General features: G+C 36.0%; 2 protein-coding genes across 6 annotated transcripts in view; both read left to right on the top strand.

The window, feature by feature from the left end:
• Positions 1–14,928, top strand: part of LOC129247279 (protein AF-10-like) — a 126,003-nt gene extending 111,075 nt beyond the window's left edge. For 4 of the 5 annotated variants that reach the window (XM_054886365.1, XM_054886342.1, XM_054886348.1 and 1 more), the window contains exons 11-13: positions 7,890–8,430; positions 8,714–9,590; positions 14,838–14,922. In XM_054886365.1, the coding sequence (XP_054742340.1) occupies positions 7,890–8,430; positions 8,714–9,590; positions 14,838–14,879 (1,460 nt within the window). In that variant the 3' untranslated portion in view covers positions 14,880–14,922. Of the gene's footprint in view, positions 1–7,889; positions 8,431–8,710; positions 9,591–14,837 lie in introns of all 5 variants that reach the window. The other variant, XM_054886373.1, reaches the window with a different exon arrangement.
• On the top strand, positions 14,582–16,392 carry LOC129247308 (uncharacterized). Its single transcript, XM_054886395.1, has one exon. It carries the CDS (start codon positions 15,039–15,041, stop codon positions 16,164–16,166), a length of 1,128 nt encoding a protein of 375 aa, XP_054742370.1. The 5' UTR covers positions 14,582–15,038; the 3' UTR covers positions 16,167–16,392.
• The last annotated feature ends 5,367 nt before the right edge of the window (positions 16,393–21,759 follow it).

The following is a 21,759-nucleotide window of genomic DNA, read 5'->3' as shown; positions in this document are numbered from 1 at the left end:
ATAAATATTATATTATCGGGAATTATTTTTTTTTTCTTTGTGTAACCACCTTGTCGTGGTGCGGGGGCTTAGTCGAATCATTAATCAGACCTTATTGGTATTATTTTTTTGTTTTTCGGATAAAAAATAATAATAATAAAAATATTTATATTAATTTGCTCTGAAAAATTAATTTATTTAAAATTTGTACCAGTTTGCTCAATGGCAATTATATTTATTTTATATTATATTTAGCCTTCTTTTACACAAAAATCGTGGTAATTTGGCGTATATTACTTTTTTCCTCTAATTTTCTAATACGAAACTGAAAACGTAATATAACTAAACGACCGACCAATAGACTTAGAAAATATCATTACATTTGCGCAAATGAAAAAATAAAAAGATAAGCATCAGCTTGAACAAATGAGCAGATAAATTAAAGAGTCCACAATTGATTACTATGCCTGAGTAAACAAAACCAAAAAAAAAATGCACAAAAACTTGCTTCTTGAACTAAAAAAGCTTAATCAGAAATTAATCAAATTTTTAAAAACAAATTAAATCGTAAATAATATACATATACATATATATATACAGGATGCGTACGGTATTTGAGGACAATTTGAGAGTAAAACTAATTAGCTTTTATTTTGAACAAAATTCAATGAAACTTGAGGAGTGCCAGACTGGCACTTCAACCATTTCACGCATTCTTTACTCAACTGCTATAACCTTCTCTATCCGGATCCGGAAACGATTGCATGCCCGAATCAAATGCTCCTTATTCGTATTGACTATAACGGTATTAATTGTAGCCTTCAGAAAAGAAATGGTGCTTTGAGGATGCTTATTGGTTTCACTTTCACTACGCTCCATTCGTAGTAATCCAAGGGATTAAGGTCTGCGGAGTTAGGCCTCCGTAAGTTCGATGTTAAGTGGTCAAGAAAGTTTTCAGCCATCCAATCTTGTGTCGCATCATTCCTTTACACAAGGATCAGAGTCCTGCTGACAGATGTATGAACTGTCACCGCGTACACCATAAATCTAGGGTTTCACTACTGTTTCTGTCGCTGTCAATATATGCAGCGGAGTTCACTCGAAATGCTTGAATAAAGAAGTGTGGTGGCACGCATGTCCTTGTTGCTTTGTTGCTCACAACACCTACGACCATAACAGTGGCTTGAAACTTCAGGAACCTCTAAGGCGGTAGGATTGAATCTGCCTGAATCTGTCATTTCTGCGGTTAATCTTTTGGTCTTCGACAAAAATTTTTCGTCAGAAAAAAACCATAACATCTCAGGTGCTTCAGGGTATTTAATTTTGTTTAGAAGGCGGATTTTGTTTGACCGGATAATTCGCTGTTCTCGTGTTTGCTTCGGCATAAACTGTCTTCTGCGCATAGGATTTATACCGGCGATCTTTATGGACAACTCGACGGATGAAACTCTAAGAAGCATAAAGCTCCCTCGACAGGACCCTCACTGATTTTTAAGTGTCCTCGTCAATGATCGCTTGCACTTCCTGATTAAATTCTGCAGACCGGACAGTGTCCGAACGTGCTTCGCGTTTTTTGCGTTTTGCAACAGATTCTGCATTGCCGCCTGATGGTTCCAGTTCACGGCGAGCCTTATGACCGCATGAACGGACGCACTTAAGACAATTCGAGATTTCTAAATCGGTGTGATTTGCACATATAGCAACATATTGCATGTCTCTTCATTTCTTGAGTTAAGTTGTAGTGCTTTGTGCCTAGAGCAAAAGAAAATAATGGTTTCGGGAAGTTTATAGCCACATATATGCATGTCCTCAAATACCGTGTGCACCCTGTATAAATATAATTGGCGCTTACATTCTGTTTTTTTTTTTTAGTGTGTATATCCGAGCAGACGGTTTCTTATGAGGAAATAAATAATTATAAATAAATAATTGCACTGTGCAATTTCAAAATTTGGTAAAGAGTTTTAATGGGTAATTAATTCCTTCTAAATTTATTGCCGTTCCCATATTGCCTCGGGTTTTCGGGATAACGGTTGTTGGAAATTCCTTTTGCGGCCACTGAGAACTCATTTAGAAATAACTTTACATCAAATTTTGAATCGAAAACCATTCAAATCTTAAAATATATACGCACACCGCAAATAGGAGAAGATGATCGGTCAAACTCACAATAAGGGCTGTAAGTGTCCATTATACGAGTATATATATGTATATATATATAAAAAATATTTGTAATGCATTCATGTTTTTTTTTATTTAGATAATTTTTTTATTATCAAACTTGTTAAATTGCCACTTTTTTGTAGATAAGTTCCTTAGTTTTAAAGCTATTCCGTAAAAATTTCGCACAGTACATTTTTTTTAATATAAGCTAAATTTTTTCTGAAAAGAATCAACATCGGATCACTTTAAAATATGATGTAAAATTGTTTCTAAATGAGCTTTCAGATGTCCAAGGTCCATTTTCAAATACCGTTGTTTCGCAAACTGGAGAAAAAATCTCACGGCATTTAGTAGACCCCATTTTAGTAAGGTCAAATATTAAAAGATTTACCCAAAAAAAAGAAATTGTAAATTCGAGTACAGTTTACGATTATTCTTGAGAAACATAGAAAACCCCGCATTTAATTTATTTATTTTCACAAATTTTTTTCTGTTTTTATTATTTTTTTTTATTTTGTTTATATTTTTATTTTACTTTTTAATTTTATTTTTTTTTTTATATTTTTATTTAACTTTTTTATTTTATTTTTTTTTTTTTTAATTTTTATTTATTAAATTTTTAAATAATTAATTTTTATTTAAATTTTTTTAGTTTTTATTAGTTTTTTTTATATATATTTTTTTATATTTTATTTTGTTTTTTTATTTTAAATTTTGTTTTATATATTCATTTTACTTTTTTATTATCTTTTTTATATTTTTTTTTTTAATTAGTTTTTTTTTTTTTAATTTTTTTTATATTTTTATTTTATTTTTTTATTTTAAAATTTGTTTTATGTTTTCATTTTACTTTTTTTTTATTTTTATGTATACATTTTTTTTTATATTTTTATTTTACGTTTTTTAAATTTTTGGATATTTTCATTTACTTTTTCTTTTTTTTTTTTTTACTTTTTTTTTTTTTGAAAACGCTCATGAATAAAAATCATTACAATTTACTACAAAATTTATATTCAGAAGTATTTTGTGGCAATTAGAGCATTTTACTCTCTTTGTTTTCTTATTGGCTAATTCAAAAAAATATTAAATCCCGTCTATGATTTTGAGTCTATAAGTAGTGTCGCACGAACGATGAAAGATGACGCTGTTTTTTGTGTACATTCATTAAAAAATATATGAACAAAAGTAAAAAAAATATTTACCAAAGCCGTTGAATAATTTTTATCAAATTAAATTCCCCATCATCACCATTTGGTGCGTTGTTGTCTCATCTCGTTATCAGAACACACCTACCTACATACATATTTGCATGTTTCTCACCACTTACCGCACCCACTCATGTAAACGTATGTATGACGACCACCCGCTCATGCGCACATCCAGACACATTTAACATCCATCACTCAACCATCCGCATTTACGGTTTGCTTCTGTGTAAAATGCTAGGCTATAGAGTATATAACAGTTACTTTAATATATACCACCTACTATATAATATTATACATATATATATATATTTACTTTACTTTAAACTTTAAACATTTAATTACAATTTAAATATGTTTAAAAAACAAATAAAATATTTATTTACCGCAAAACTCTGTCGTCTACTCACCTATCAACCAATCCACCAATCAACCATTCACGTACATTTACATAGATTAATATTAATTAAATTAGTAATTAAAATTTTTGAAATTTGCTGAATATAAAATGAAAATCTTTTAAAAAATTTAAAATTTAAAAAATGGTGTTTGTGTTTATTTTCTTTGCATTATTTTTTCCATTGAGAAATAAAACAATCAAAAACATTGCAAGGTCATAGGTGTATTTTGCTGCCCCTGTCCTCATCCAAAATAATATATAAAAATTGTGGTTTGAGCTTCCTCATACATACATACAAATGTATTTTTAAATATTAAATTGCAAATGCTTTTTTCTGCCGATATTTTCATTTTCCTTCTAGTCTCTCTATTGTTTCAAACCAAATATTCTACTTAAAACCCTATTCTGTTTCTCAGCATTTCCTCGGTATTTATACATATATTCAATTCATATTTATTTTATTTGGTGTTTTTCTACTACTTTTATATGCATAAATAAGCTATTGGCAACGGTTGGCCTTTCATGTTCACTTCTTTACCTTTTTCCATACACTTCAGCTCCAGCTAGATTTTTGGATGATAAGAATTCGAAAGGATGTACATTACGAGTCTAAGTATCATAGAAGGCGTACTGTTACTGTTGAGTTGGCAAAAAGTATTTTCAGTTGAAAAAAAATTGTTTTTAAACAAAAAATTAGTTTCGATTTCAAAAATATATTGGGTTGGGGAATAAGTTTGTAGCGTTTTTACCGATGACTTTTATTAAAAAAAAATTATATCAATAAGTTAATCAATTATATATTCGCCGTTGCTGTTCACTACCTCTTCCCACTTCTCGACCAATTTGTTGATGCTCTTCCGCCAAAAATTGTCTGGTCTGGTATCAAAGAAGTTGTTGAGCCAGTTTTTAAGGACCTCTTTGTCATCGAAGGTAAGGCCCTTCATATGGTTTCACAGGGAGCGGAAAAGAGGGTAATCGGTCGGTGCAAGGTCCGGGGAATACGGCGGATGCTGAAGGACTTGATGATGTTGAAGGCTTTGACGACTTGTGCAACATGCGGCCTGGCGTTGTCGTGAAGGAGTATGGTTTGACCATGTCGATCAGGTCTTTTCAGTCGAATAGCCCCATTCACGCGGTGTAGCTGGGCAATGTAGTGTTTCTTGTTGACCGTGAAATTCTTTTCGAGCATTTCCCAGTGCACCATACCCTCCCAGTCCCACCAAACACATATTATGATCTTCTGAAGATCCGGCTTGACTCTCGGCTTTGGTGTATTTTCTGGAGCCAGAAGGCGCTGTTTATGACGGCGTGTAGCTCGATGGCGGGCGAGATGCTGAGAGGCACCCAGACTCCCAATTTTTCGGTAAATCCCATTGAATTAAGGTGCATAGTTTAATGATTGCAGCTAATTTTTTCCGCCAATTCTCGAATGGTTTGGCGACCGTTCTTCTTCAAAAGTGATTTGAGACGTTCTTCATCGAATTCAGAAGGCAGCCCTTCCGTTGCGGGACGAGTCACCGACGTCAAAGAAGCCATTTTTGAACATTGCAAACCATTTCCGTGCTCACCTATGACATCTTCTCCATACACCTCGCCAATATTTCGGGCTGCTTCGGCAGCTTTTTGTCCTCGATGAAAAGCAAAAAAGAACAGATGCCGAAAATGTTGATTTTTACCTCCTGGATATTCCATTTCTAAGCCTGAAAACTAATAAAAAATTAAATAACTCAAAAATACAATTAACATAGTTTTGTAGAGCAGAAATAGTTCTATCAAATGAATGCTTACCCTTTGCCAAACAGCAAACGAATCGTTGTAAAATAAAAGAAAATATAAAAACGCTATAAACTTGTTCCCCAACCCAATACTTAGGTGGTACACAAAGTGTCCTATTGTCTTAGGTGTAGTACTAACTTCACAGCCGCAAAATATTGCTAGCAACATGCATTTGGCTTGCCGTGAAATGTTGCTAGCAACATTGATTGTCAAATAAGAAGGAACGTCAAATTTATGAGCGATGCCGCTGAAGCAATTGGCAAATTTTAGTAAAAAAAGTGTTTTTAAAAATAATAATAATTAAGCTGACTCTGGACAGCAAATGGTTTTTCATGAGGAACTTTTTCATGGCAGAAATACGCTCGGAAGTTTGCCATTGGTTGCCTAAGAGCGACGGCTATTATAAAACAATGTTTCTACCATTTTGCTGTTTTATGCACCAACCCATTCTGCTACGGCTGCCGCCATTTATATTGGCACATAAAAATATAAGGACCATTTACTTAGACTCTTTTCAAAGACATTGCACTTAAAAATTACATACCTTATGAGTATTCGAACTCAGGCACTTCACTCGCATACGAACTGTCAATTTTCGCCCAATTTTAAATTACTTGTGCATTTTAACTAGGTTTGAGAAAATGTTGCTGGCATGCTGTGCGGTGATTTTACGGCGTGAACTGAGTACTACTTCGCCGTGAGATACATACGAAGTTTCGCGCACACTTCACGGCAATGCAATTTATATGGATTTTAACAGCAATTTCACGTTAGACGCTAACTTATTACTATGATTTATGTCTTAAAGTTTTTAACGGTTAAATAAATATTTAGGGGACTTGAAACCGAAACTAAATATTTTTTAACTGTGTGAAAATTCATAATATGACTTGTGCGGTACCTTGCGTACTACCTAAATACATTTTTTAAACGTTTAAAGTTTACGTTATAAGACAATACGACACTTAAGGTACCTTTGTGAATACCTCAAACATTTTCCAGTTTGAGTGATGCTCAACCAAGCTCGAATAGATTTTCAGGAGTTACCAAAGAAGTATGAGTCCTTGTGTTATTATTACCTTGGCGGAGTACTAAGCAGTTTCTGACAGCTTTCTTCGTTTGCTTCTTCCATAGATATTTTGATGCTACAGTTCAGAGTAACTTTGTAGGTAATGCCGTTTCAATGGTAGGGAGGTTTGTTTTACCAAAACGCTTTGGTTGCTTTTTGGTGAGGTAATTAATGTCGACGTAAATAGGGCAGTATTTTGCTTATTAAGAAAAGTCACTCGAACAGATATTAGTCTCAGTACTGAATACACCCAATCAAACGAATCCTTTGCTAAATTTTTAATGAACACTAAGATTTGAAAAAAAATTTTCCCGATTGCCGACAATGTCATAGTGTCAGTCTGCAGAAGAAAGGTAGATTTGTAGAGATGGAAATTATTTTCTTACCAACTTGATATTTTGACATGAGCATCATGACTCCCTTAAAACCCAGTCTGGTTTTTTATATATTCACACAGGGTGTCGCATTAAGACCATTAAAAAAAGCAAGAGTGTAGCGTTTTTTGCGATAAAATTTTTTAAACTTTAAACTAAATTTTTTATTTTTATGAATTTTTTGTAATAAAGAGGGTAGAAATGTAGAGAATATGCATAAAAAATAATAAATCGATAAATTATCGACTCAAATGTTTGCCCTTTTGGTTTTCTGATAACATTTGGGCATAGATAGTACAGGACCAATTTCGTGAATGACACATCGAATTTCGACTTTCAGTGTAATAATTGCACTTAGAAAATTAGCAAATTCCCCTTAGTTAAAAAAAAAAACCTTAACAAAAAATTCCACGGCGCCTAATTGAATCATCTTGGTAGCTAATTCGCACCACTGTTGCCCCAAATCAAATTTTTCGTACCGTTTCCGGAATTTTCACAAGCCTCAATATTCACACCTGACATCTGTCAAACGAGAGTGAGAAAAAAACGCGGTGTTAATGGCACACCCATTATAAAGTGACTAAGCTAGTAAATGGCCCGGTCCGACTTGCATACCAAGGCAATGAAACCTCATAAGAACAACGTGCTTTGTTGGGTTGTGAGTTTTGTTTTCAACTATTAAAAAATATTATTCCTCAAGCGTAAAACCAGTTATTCTTTCACTCTTGCGACTTATTGTTTACATAAAGAAAAAAAAACCCTACTATGTTTTGAAAGTTTGTTCCCCAAATCCATCCGCACATTCATTCTTTTCAATTCACTGAGGGCGCAGAAGATTCTTTCTCGCTTCACATAAAAAATCTATAGCTTTTCCTTAAAAAAAAAATACAAAAAAGTTTGAACTGCACCTAACGATGTTACAGCCACGGCCGTATCATCGACAGCGGTATTCACCAGTGTTGCTACCCTTTCGACAACCACAACAACGACGGCTGCAGGCGCAGCCACTACGAACTCTGCAATAGCAGCTGCTTGTGCAGCAGCAGCGATAGCAACAACTACTGCGGCGGTGAATGCGCTTGGTGGGAACAATCAGGGTGCGGGCGGCGGTGGTGCCGCCGGTGTCGGTGGCACAGGTAATGCCGGCGCTGCGCTAACAACTGTGGTAACTGCCGCTGCAGCTTCGCTCGCCACCGCAGTGACCACATCGCTCTCAGCGCTGACAGTAAATGCGCGTTTGCCCAATACAACTACAACGGCAGCAACGGGCTGTGGCGGCGGTACAACGACCACGAGGCTAAATACTAGTGGTAGTGCTGGTGTTCAGCAACAACAACAACAACCACTTGCTTTGGAGAATGGCATCGATTTTCGGCAGGCAAGCGCTGGTGCGGCGTCAACAGGGGCGCTCGTTGGCGCAGGCGGCGTCAGCGGCAGTGGCGTCGGGCCATCTATTGGCTTGAGGTAAGTTGTGTCTAGTTAAGGTTAAGAGTAAACATTTTAACAGCTGCTGGCAGCTAGATTTTGATGTTTTCTTATGCTCCACAAATTTTCACAAAATTTTTTTGTTAATTTTTAATTTATTGTTTTTGTTTTTTCATTACCGCTCGTCACTGCTCCGTCACCCGTTCGTTGCTCACCTCACATCATATCGCTCGCCTACTGTGTTTGTGCCGTTGCACCTTTTCCGTGTGCTTTATTTTGTGTATGCGTGCATATGCACTTCATTTGTTGGTTGCGCTAGCAGGCATTCCACGACCAGTTATGTAAATTCCTCAGCCATGCCTTCGATTGCAACCAGCATGGCCGGCAACTTGCCAGCAACATCGTTAGCAACAATGCATCCGAATAGTCTCGATGGACTCAGCAACATGCATACGACGGCGCCAACGACCGGCGCCTCAGCAGCAGCTGCTGTTGGTATGTCCACAATGACTGCCAATCGGCTCGCACAACAACAACAACAACAGCAGCAGCATCAGCAGCACATGCAATCGTTGCATCAGCAACAGCAACAACAACAGCACCAACATCACCAGATGTCACTCGCCGTTGCGCAACAACAACAACAACATCAACATATCGTACAAAGTGCGGCTGCTGTAGCGGCCATGCATCATCATCAGCAGCAACAGCAACAACAACAACAACAGCCCGCTCATACACACTTGCACGCCGCTCATCCGCTGCATCTGGCACACACGCATACACACCCGCACGTGCACACGCACGCTACTCATCCTCATCACGCACACCAAACGCATCCCTCTGCCGCGGTTAACGTTAGCGCCGGCATCGGTGTTGAACCGCATCCACTTTCGGCAGTACGTATAGGCGGGGGTGTCGGCGTCGGTGTCTGTGGCAATGGCGGCATTGGCATGGTTGGCGCTCATGCCAGCAACAACAACAATTCGAATAACAGCAGCAACGCCGCCGCTTCACGAGGTGGGTCAACAACCACAACAACAACAATCCATGCCATCGGTATTGGTAGTGGTGGTGGTGGTGGTGATGGTGGTGGTGGTGGTGGTGGTGGTAATACCACATTACTCACATCGGATAGCAGCCACCCCACGTCCTCCTCCGCGTATACTCCTCACTCGCTCTATACTCATCATCAGGTAGTAGTGGTGTGGCGTGATGGCTTATTAAATAAATGTTAAATGTTCTAAAAACGTTCAAAAACTAATTAATACTATTCGATTATTCAGCATTCAAATATTAATTGTTTTTAAACAGACGAAACAACTCATTAACTTTAGCATTAACATTTAAGTGTTTGTTGTTATTTTTTGTATTGAAATTTTTAATTATTGAATCAGTGTAGACGGCGAAATCGGGAAAGATTATTTGAGCCAAAAAAATATAATTTATAGGCTTTAATTACCACAGTATTGATATAATTTATTATTATTATTATTTATAGGAGATATATACAATATAACCCTAACTTAATTCGGACACTGACTACTAGGGCCTTCAGTGCTATTGATATAATTTATTTTTTGTGATGCTTGAATATTTTAATGTCCTATGTTCTTATCGAAGAGTCAAATTTTCGTTCAAACCTTGACATTTTATTTAGATTCGCATATAAAGGGTATTTCAAAGGACATGCCTAGATGTTGTTTTAAAATAAAACATTGAAAAATTTTGGTCTGACTATTTCCATTCAAAATTTGGCTCTTCGCATTTATGTGTGAAAAATTACACCATTTAAATGTGCACCATGGGCACGCTTACAAGCATTCATACGAGAATTCAAATTTTAAATTCAGCAACCCATCTTTCTACTGTACTCTAATTGATGTCGAAAAGTCTCTATACACTTTGAACATTCCTGCATAAATTTCCTTTGCTTTTAAAGCTTCCAAAAATAGAAATTCCATCAATGCACGATACTTTATTTTTTCCATTGTAGTAAATACTGTGACACGTCGATGCTAAATGGTTTGTAAACAAAGAATGAATTGACAGATTGAAACGAAGCTTACTTGTGTGAAGAGAGTATAACTTAAAAAAAAATTTGGCTCACAGCATCCGCTCTCTTATCAAACCACAAAACTTTTTGAACAACCTAGTATGGATTATTGGCTGGATCAAAATTCAAAATTGAACGCATTCTCCAGGGGTCCATATTTCACCCACAAAATTACTTTTTAACAGTTCCTTTCAAACTTTTTGTATTGAAAAGTGTTTATCTTTATCTCTTCCAAAGTTTAGTTTTAATGTTCGTACGATCCGAAAAATTTGGTTCTGCATAAGGCGAATATATTAAAGGTGGTGTTGGTAAATCAGCTGAATTGTTTTTTTCTTTCGCCGTGTTCATGTGGCTGTCAGCTCAGAATGAAATAAGGCGAATTCAGTATTTATTTTCTAGTTTCTCAATACTTTGCTTTACAATCAAACGTACAGAACAGTATTGCTGGTGTAGTGTCACGACCTTTAAAGAATGCATTTTTATGAAGTTTCATTAAAAAGTAACCATTTTAGAAATACAAGGTGACGCAAAATTAATCATCCAATTTTGTTTTTGCATAGCTTTTCGGCTAAATAAAAAAATGATTATGAGTGATGGAAATTTCTATTTTGAAGTTTATCTGTGTGTGTACTGCAACTGTCTAGTTCGCAAGTGTCAAATGTGATTGCTATTTGCAAAAATTATAAAACTTCGGATGATGGGTGATTAATTTTGATAACCAAATACTTAAACTATTAGTTTGAAGAAAAAGAAATACATTGTTTTTCGGTAGATGGCTATAGACATCGATATCTCGTAAAGTATCGGTCATACAATTTAATGTTTATGCCCGTTGTCAATGTGACATTTCACATTAAAAAAATTATATTGCTGTTTTTTGTTTGTTCCATTCAGTTGTGAACACCCTGTAAACAATGGAAGAAGCTGAAAAACTACAAGTCAGGTGGTGAAGACCATATAAATGCAGAGCTCAAAAATATGGCGGAGAGGAGTTGATAAGACAGATACATGAGATAATACTTAAAATTTGGAGAACAGAAAATATATATGAAGAATGGTCTACAAGCCTAATAGACCCAATTTATAAAAAAGGGGACACATTAAATTGTGTAAATTATAGAGCGAAAGCTCTTCTCAACGTGAGCTACAAAATTCTATCAAACATACTGTATGAGAAACTAAATGTGTATGCAAAAGAGATTGTGGGAGATTGCCAATGCCGTTTTAGAATCGGACGCTCGCCAACAGATCAATGCTTTATCATGTCGCAGATATTCGAAAAATGTTATGAGATCAACATTAATTTACACTCGCTCTTTATAGACAGTCAACAGAAAATATGTCGACCATCACCTAAAAGTTCTGATCAATATGACTCTTATACACTCGAAATATCTGACGAATTCGAAATGAAATCCGGCGTGAGGCTAGGTGACTCACTATCAACGCTTTTATTTAATTTAACACTGCATTCAGCAATCAGCGAAATAGCTCAAGGTGGCACAATATTTTATAAATCGACACAAATATGCGTATACGCTGACCACATTGTGATTCCTGCGAGAAATAGGGAGGCTATTCAGAACGTTTTCATGCGTTTAGTACAAGCTACAAGACCAGCGGGCCTCAATATAAATGAAGAAAAGTCGAAGTACATGACACGATCCTTTCTTGATAGTCACATCAGAATCGGAAGTTATGCTTTTGAGTTCATGCAAGAGTTCATATACTTAGACGTAGTACTCAGCATAAATAAGGATATGTCCTTATCTATACAAGACCGTATTAAGGCAGCTAAGAGAGCGTATTTTGGCCATATCAAACTTATGAAGTCTTCATTGATATCAAAGGAACAAAAACTACAGATGTACAAAACTATAATAAGACCGGTTCTCACCTACGGCTGTGAAACATGGGTCCGTAACGTTAATGATGTGAATTTAGTGATGCGATTTGAAAGAAAAATGCTTAGAAGAATATTCGGCACTGTACGATTAGAAGACGGTACATTCTGTATACGGTATAACCACGAGCTCAGTGTTTTAATCGCGGGAGGAAATGTAACGCGGTTTATAAAGTTCCAAATATTACGGTGGTATGGACACGTGTGCAGCAATGAGCAGCGAAAGATAGACCAAAAAAGTATTTGAAGCAAACTCTGAAGGAGCAAGAAGGAGAGACCGGCCAAGGAGACGATGGTTGCAAGACGTAGAAGACGATATACGAAAGATGAGAATCTCACAACAAGAAGAATGGAGGCGTATTGTAGAGGAAGCAAGGGTCCACCCCGAACTGTAACGCCAAAACGATGATGAACAGTGGAAGTCTACAAAGAGAAAACTCGGTATTTCTTTGAAAATGCAAGCTACGCCGCTGAAACTGTTAATGGTGTTTATGGTGCCGATGCTATAACAGTTAATTACGTGCAATTTATGTTTCGTCGATTCCGTTTAGGCATTTTTAATATTAAAAAAAATGTCAAGAATATCGGAAACTTCGATAAAATCACAGAAATAATCGCAGTTGGCCGGCATGCTAGTAGTCGTGGGATCAGCACGTCGTAGCCCAGTGGTTGAATATCGACCATAAAACAGTTTTAAATCATTTGCCCAAAAATGTTACACAAAAATAATGGATTTCTTTTTCCTCAAACTATGATTGTGATATGTAAAAAAAATTAATAAGCAAAACGGCAACACTGGTTACAATTTACCAGATCTTGTAGGATTTTTTAATTGTCTGTTATTTTGATAGTGGCAGCTTTTCCCCGCTGGAAGTTTTGACAGGAAGTCTGTCAATTGTCAATTATTTTATGCGTTGGAATGTTGAAATTTTGCAGTGATATTAATTTTGATGATTTTTCAAAAATTTCTGTTTCCTTCATAAAAATTTAATCAAATATTGTTTGAAAAATATATTTCGGTTGGAGAACAATTTATTTAGGCTATGTTTCGCTTTTTAATATAGAATGAGTGATATACCCAAATATTATAAGATAAGCTCAGGCAGAAAATTATCTTTCCTGAATGTCTACATCTCACATAAATTTTTTTATGGAATTAAGGGGTTAGGTGGGTTTGAAAAGTTCAAAAAATCGAATTTTGTTTTTTTGTCTCATTAAATAGTACAGTATGTTTAAAATACTCTCCTAAAATTTTAAGTCAATCCGAGTAAAATTCTAAGAGATAGACCCTTCAGAAGTTACGCCCATTAGGCCACGTCAGTTGAGCGCTTCGCTCGTATACGTGTTTATCTCAAAAAATTTTTTAAGTCGGTGGACACGATATCTCGAAAAGTTATGAAGCGATTTAGTTCAAATTTTGTACAAATCTTTGAAATAACATTATCTAGTTATTGAACGAAGGACTTTTTTTTTGTTAATTACAACAATTTTCTTTTAGCCAATGTATGTCGAAAATTTCACTAAAAAATGTGTTTTTTGGTTCAAAGCCTGTCATAAATTCAAATTTTGATTTTTTTTTCCTTCGTACAACAACGAGATTTATCCATGTACTAACGAAATCCGTTTGGTTTTCTGATTTTAGATGAACCAATAATGAGCTATGCTGTCCACGGCAAGAGCATTTTTTTTTTGAGACGCCAAGGAAGATGAGGTACCAACGGCTGAGTTTTCGAAATTTTTAAATAAAAATTTCACAAAATACTGTTTATATATGTATCTTAGATACAGTGAATTGCTTAAATAAAATATATGATTTTATATACTAAAAAAAAATAGTCAAAATCTTCTTTGTTTCAACCTCTGAAACCTACCTAACCCCTTAAGCGCCCGGTTTTAGTGCGTGATTAACTGTCGTGAATTTTAAAACTGCGAAAGTGGACATTTGAGCTTAATTTAATTGATAAGCAGAGTTAAATTCAAAGCCCACTAAAAAATTTGTTCTTTATTTTTTTTCTAACTTGTTTACAAAGTATAATATTGTAGTAAAACTATTTTTTTAAACAATAACAACAAACACATTGCAGTCACGATCATCATCATAACCATCTAAAAAAACTAATTGGAATTTAAAGTTAAACTGAATGTACTAATTTTGACCCCCCATAAATATATACCTCTATTCACTCCCTATTTCGAACAAATTTGCAGAAAAGTATTTTTAGAAGTAATCAAAATTGTTGTTAAGATACTCGTATTTGTGTATGTGCAGAGCAAAAAATTGAAATAATTATTGATTGCTTGTAAAAATTTTGAAAATTCTCATCAGGCCACATCATTCACCAATCACCAAAATCAATAAAAACACATCATTGTTCAATGTTGGCATATGTTTCAAATCAAATGTTCGTTGCATAATTTTTTAACACTTTATTTACTTTTCGTCCCACTTCCGAATCGTCACATCGACCGTCAATTTGCGAACGACAGTCGCAGCTAAGACGCGACGATAACCTAGTAAAGCCCAGCTGAAAATCGACAGCAGCTTTATTGGCATTTCGCCCTAGCCGCCAGCCACAACCACAGCAGGAACAACCCGTGGGCCAGCAACAACAACCAGAAAAACGACCGTTAAAAAAAGTAAAACAGTCGCAAAAAGCAAAAGTGCGAAAAGCGTCTGAAACGGCAACAATGCATACAGCAGCTCATACAATGCAAAAACAACAACACCAAGAACCAAAATTGCAGCACAAAACACAAATGCAGCGACCGCCGCAACTGCAGCAGAAACAAAATGACACACGCAAAACAACGCAAAAGCAACAACATCAAAAACTTGAATCCGACAAAGAGACGATTCAACTGTCCTCCGATGACGAACAAACTACAGTTGCAGCTGCTGCACCTGCAACACCAGCAACAGCTGCAACAAGCAGTGCATCTAGCAACATTTACGCGCTCAACAGCGGCAGTAACGCGGCGTACGAGCAGAGGAATCGCAGTTGCGCTCGCAGTCGCAGTCGCAGCCACAGTGGTAGCAGCAGCAGTCTGTCTTCGACACTTTCTTCATCTTATCGTTCGTTAGATTATGAGGCGGAAGCAGACGAGGAGGATGCCAATGAGTGTGAGGGTGTGGAGTTGCAACGCAAACTGGCTGGCGGCAATGATAATTTGATGCATGTACAGAATTTTCTCAATTGTTTCGATACACAAGAGCGGCGCAGACAAAAGTCGTCAGCAATATGTTGCGCCACACAACCACAACCACAACAACGGCAACAGGAAATGTTGCGACAACTAGATGAAAAAGTGCAGCGCATGGGGAAGCATCTGCCGGTAGGTGAAACAAATCTAAGTCGTTTCTCAAGTTGTGTTAAGAATGAATTGGCGACACGTGACCAGGTTGCAGTAACTACCTTTCCAACCACAACAGCAGTAGCAGCTGTAGCAATCGCCACTGCTGCAACAATGTCAACCACAACAGTAACAACAAATGCAATCGCTGCAAAGGCTACAAGCAAACCGGGTAAATTTACGATTTCAACAAAATTTCTACGCAAGCCGCGTCACAAGCTGAAATCAGTCAACTTAACACCGACTATGGGCATGAGTAAGACATTGGCGGCAACAACAATAGATAGTGAGGAAATGGTAGCATTACATGAACGACAAAAAGTGCTACAGCAACGAGGAAATGAGCATGTTTCACAACAGCAACAACATCATCGTCAACCAATACCAGTCGATGAACCGAATGTGAATGTGAATGTGAAATTCAATTCGAATTTCTCCATCAACTCACTCTTAAATAAAAGATAAGCACGAAACGAAATTAATTAACGAAGTATTTTCCTAAATACCCTATGTATGTATGTATTGGTGTTTGGCCATAAAAATTTGTACATATAATACTATGCTAATAATGATAGAAACAGCACTTTGCTTTCGGTGAGGACCATATTTCATGCATATTTTATTTCATACACGAAAAATGTGATTTTGTATTTTATAAAAATAAATTGTCTACTGACTTTATTGGCCCTAACCACTTTGTTAATTCAAAAGTATATATGTATATCTACATATCGCACCCTAAATACAAAAGGGTCACAACTCAAAATTTTCCACACTCGAGCTTGACTTGTTTACAGTAGCACAGAAAACAAACTATGTGACATATTACGCTGAAATTTGCCATGTAAGCTTATAACAGTCCTACCAAAAAATAAAAAATTTATTTTTGCCATATGTCATCCGCGGACCGTTTTATTGATAACGTCTCGTTCATATTTGAGCAGAAGGGACATTTTGAGTTGTGACCCTTTTGTATTTAGGGTGCGATATATAGTTAATGCTACAACAAAATAATGCAAAGTTAAAAATTTTTTTTAATTTCCTCAAGACTATCAACTTTCTAACCAGAATTTTTCTGCGGTTGTACAGCCCATTGCATTTTAATGCAGTAAATGCGAGCCTGTACTCTGTATGGGAGAAAAAGCGTGTCGTCTCAGTGAATAATTTTAATAATTAACGGTATTTTGTAATCACTTGAAACATACATTTTTTATACTAAAATTTAATGGGTTACAAAAATGCTTGCCCATGCATCCGCCTGTCGATGGATCAGTGTACACCCTCACTAAGTCCAGGCGGAACATTCTCCACTCACATTCCATCAAGGGAGGAGTGAACGGGGGTCTACACTTGGAGACAGCGCCTGGTGAACCAGTTCACAAATGGATCGAAGTTGGAAGAAAAAGTTGGCAAAGGAGTATTCTGCGAGAAGCTCCCCATCAGACTCAAATTCAGCTTACCGAACCACTGCAGTTAGTTCCAAGCAGAGGTAGCCGCAATCAAAGAAGCAACGGATTGGCTACTCGCATGCGTACTAACTGTAAAGAAAGTAAATATTTATTCCGATAGCCAAGCGGCAATTAGGGTCCTCGGGTCAATGATGGTGTATTCGAAACTGGCCAGGGAATGCCTGGCTTCACTTTCGATTGCATCCGAATTCTTTGACATAAGGCTCATCTGGATTCCTGGTCACAGCAACATTGCAGGAAACTGTGAGACGAATGAGCTGGTCAGACAAGCGGCGTGTGAGGTGATTTTCCCGCGAAGGGAGCTGATTGGGATCCCTTTGTACACCAGTGGACTGCTTCTAGAAAGATGAGCTTCGTGCCAACTCAGCGAGTGCTGGGCGACTTATAAAGTCCTGAAATTCTTCTGACCACGGATGGATCGTAGGCGCTCGAGCGAACTTCTGAGGTTGACAAAATCTCAGCTCTCAAATTTTGTGGGTGTCCTCACAGCACACTTTCCGCGAGGTATGCATGCTATGAGACTTGGAACTACTTCGCGTCCTTTCTGCGTCAGCTATATGAAAGATGAGGTGGAATCATCTCAGTACCTTCTTCATAGATGTCCTACTCTTGCGGGACTAAAATTAAAGCATCTTGGCTCTCACTTTTTTGCTACGTCTGCTGATGTAGCAGGCCTTGATATTAAAAGTCTGATTAAAAAAAATGAAAAATGCTACCGTTGATCAAACCAAATTTTATACCAGCAAATGGCGCAAACTTTAGCCAAACGCGACTTTCTTTTTTCCCCGCAAAAACCGAGAAAACGCTACTTACTGACATTTATTTTTATGCATTCGAGGATAAAAAATATATATAGTAGATAACAAATTTGAAGTAATGCAGCCAATTCAGATGTTAAGACTTTACAAATTGTGACACAGTAAACATTTTGTGGGGTTCTCACACTATAGAAAGTGCTCCAAAATAAATAAAATTTTTTTTTAAGTCTAAACTCACAAATTTCTTTTAAAAATTAATAGCAAATGTATTTCTGAGTAGATGATTGATGTTGAAGACTATTTAGTCAAAACGCCGAGTCAGAGGCATGTATGATAAAATAATATAAAAGTGGATATTAAAACTTTTTTTGTTTTTGTTTTTGTTTTATAATGAATTATGCATTCAAGTATTATAAATGATGTGAAAACCCACCAAGTTCACCGATTGCAAACAATAAATATCCAATTGGCTTAAAATACCTGTTAACGCCTTCAAATTTATAGCCAAAAACCGGAAATAAAAACTTTTCGAAATGCGTTCCACAGTTGCCAATTGTCAAAAAACAAAATTTTGTATGCAACTATGCAATCTAATTAATAAAAATAAGTCATCAAGTGAGCTTTGCTAACCAGGATTTTAGTAAAAGGACTTTTTTATCAAAAATGCAGATCAGTCAACAAGAAATATCTATGTAACTTAAATTTTTAGCAAGCCAACAAAATTGTTTATTGTAGTGTATCATATAATCAACGAAGAATATCGCTAACAGTGCTAAGTTAGTATTTCACCTCAACGATTATGCAAAGGAAAATACAATTTTTTTGCGTAGTTTATTATTTTTTATATACTTAGTTTACTTAAAAGATCAACGACAACATCGTACTTTAAGAAATTGAATTACTTAGTGATGTATACCTAGAAGTACTCATTAGTAATAAAACATATACATATATACACATATGCATACATACATACATATACCCCAATAAGGCACAATCTTGTGTACATAAATATGTGCATTGTACGCATAAACCCTTATCATAGGGATTTACATAAATAGACCCATTGTAAATATAGTTTATAGCATAACAAGTAATAAATATAGAAATTACAAGAAGAAATATAATAAAATTACGAAATATGAAATATGCTACAAAAACGAAAAATTAATAAACAAACAACTGCTAAACACTTCAAATTGAGTTTTTGTGATTTATTTCGCGGTAGTTAGAAAAATCGCATTTTAAAACATCAGGAGAAACTCCTCCCAACATAAAGGGTGATTTTTTAGCTATTATCTTTTTAAACAGTTGGTTCGAATAGCTGACGCACGTTTCGTGTTTTGTTTCACTGTCAAACATCTTCAGTTTGGTCTATAAAGCTTAAGATCCAGTTTTTATCGAAAAATTGTGTTCAGCGACGAAGTTCATTTTTGGATCAATGGGTACGTAAATAAGCAGAATTGTCGATTTTGGAGTGAAGATCAGCCAGAAGAATTGCAAGAGCTACCAATGTATCCAGAAAAGGTCACAGTTTGGTGCGTTTTATGGGCTGGAGGTATCATTGGACCGTACTTCTTCAAAGATGCTGCGAATCGTAACGTAACTGTGAATGGTGAGCGCTACCGTGAAATGATATCCAACTTTTTTTTGCCCAAAATGGAAGAGCTTGACTTGCATGACATGTGGTTTCAGCAAGACGGTGCCACATGCCACATAGCACGCGTAACAATGAACTTGTTGAGCGGCGAGTTCGGTAAACATTTTATTTCACGTTCGGGACCGGTCAATTGGCCACCCAGATCGTGCCATATAACGCCCTTAGATATTTTTTGCGTACTATGTTAAAGTTCATGTCTATTCAGACAAACCTGCTTCAATTAACGCATTGGAAGACAACATTAAAGCATTTACATGTGAGAGGGCGAAACATTGGAAGGAGTATGCTATAATTGGACTAAGCGGATGGACCATTTGAAGCGCAGTCGCGGTCAACATTTGCATGAAATAATCTTCAAACATTAAATTATATGGACTGTACTATCGATTTAAATAAAAATTGCATACAATTTTTTGAATTTTACGTGTATTTTTTTGAAAAACTTTTCTATAGCTCTTAAAAAATCACCCTTTACTTACTCCTCTATTCGTTTCCCTTCACATCAAAATAACTAAATATTGATTAGTCAAGATTTTGAGCAAAAAGCTCTTCGCAAATATTGTGACAAATCTGCAAGCTTCAGTGCGTAGCTATGGGAAGAATGAGAACTGTTTTTCAAACGGAAATTTTTGCCATTCTGAAAGTGGCAGAATGGATAATAGCGAGGAGATGGAGCGGAAACAGATTGGAGTCTTTAGTGACAGTCAAGCTACACCAAAGGCTCTGGAAAACGCAAACAGCCCTATCATGCAATTCATCGTGGACTGTTTTACGTAGAAACTAAGAAATTGTAATCATACAATTCGAATAGCTCCGAGCGTACATTCGAAATTCATAGAGTAGCATTCACCGAATACACTCGTAACGCCAAATCTTAGAGTTTCGTACAATTTTTCTACGATGGCGTTAGACTAGCGCACAAAAGTTAGAACGAGTAATAAAAAGAGGATTTGAAAGGAAGTAAATACAAAAGCTGTAAAATGTAAGTCCTATATGCACTAAACTATAAGTGAAAATAGTGTTTTTTAAGTATATGTACTTGTATATGACTTCCACAGGTGGAAAGTTGTAACAACACGGCAGCAGTATGCCACCTTGTTGGAGCTAATAAAGTAAAAATCAATCATGGCATTGATACTGTAGTAGCCCATTCGGTTGTAGTAGAGGAATTTTTCTTTAGTGGGGGGAAATAATTTTTATTTATTTATTTATTTAGTAAATTTACTTACATAATTAAATTACATAAATAAACTGTAAAACTAGGCAACTAACAACTGTGGTCCTCGGCCTAATATAGATTGATCAGATAATTATTAAAGTTGTTTAAATTGAATAATAAATGCCACATCTTTTTAAGAGCAATATGGTATTGGTAATGTTTTCTGAGGTAACATTTTTTAACAATTTGGGAAAACATATTTCATTGAATAATTGTAGTTGCATACTCTTAATATAGCTACAGTTGTAAACTAAATGTTCGAAAGTTAGTGCGCTGGTTAGACAAAGTAGACATGTTGGCGGTGGTATTTTCTCCATAATATGTTTGTGTGTTAGTCGCGTATGGCAGAGCCTTAAGCGTGTATATTTTATAAGTTCATTTCTGGAAAAATTATACGGATACTTAATGGCTAATCCTTCTTCGTTGAAACTTTTATATCCGTCAATGTATCTGCTCCATTTATTTCTATTTATTTGGGAGTAGTGGTATTTTACTGACCTTATGATGTCATTTTTGTTAACAGTTTTTTGAGTGATGATAGGTGCTGTTGTAGCAAATTTAGCGGCTTCGTCAGCTAGTTCGTTTCCACGGATGCCAACATGACTTGGAATCCACATTATTTTTATCTTAGTAGGGTATTGGATTAATGCATTTCTGATCTTTTGAATAGTCTCGTTTTTGTGTTGAATGTTAAGCAGTGCTTTTATGGCAGATAATGAGTCAGAGCAAATCAGATGTTTTCCTTGGATTACTTTACACGTGTTAACGGCTCCTAGCAATGCTTGAGTCTCAGCGGTAAAGATAGAGCTGTTTTCATCAAGACGAAAGAGTTTTTCAAGTCGGAGGTCGCTACTAATAATTGAAAACGAGGTAGCATGCTCCGTTTTTGAACCATCTGTATAAATTAGATTCCAGTTTTGCAGTCTGAATTTGGAAACCACTTCCTTAAACG

Source organism: Anastrepha obliqua, chromosome 1 (assembly GCF_027943255.1).
Source record: "Anastrepha obliqua isolate idAnaObli1 chromosome 1, idAnaObli1_1.0, whole genome shotgun sequence".
Lineage (NCBI taxonomy): Eukaryota > Metazoa > Arthropoda > Insecta > Diptera > Tephritidae > Anastrepha > Anastrepha obliqua.
The sequence above is the reverse complement of the archived record's forward strand: the minus strand, read 5'-3'. Positions and strand labels throughout refer to the sequence as shown.

Coding starts and splice junctions, on each gene's coding strand:
- LOC129247308 (XM_054886395.1), top strand. CDS start 15,039: ATGCATACAGCAGCTCATACAATGCAAAAACAACAACACCAAGAACCA.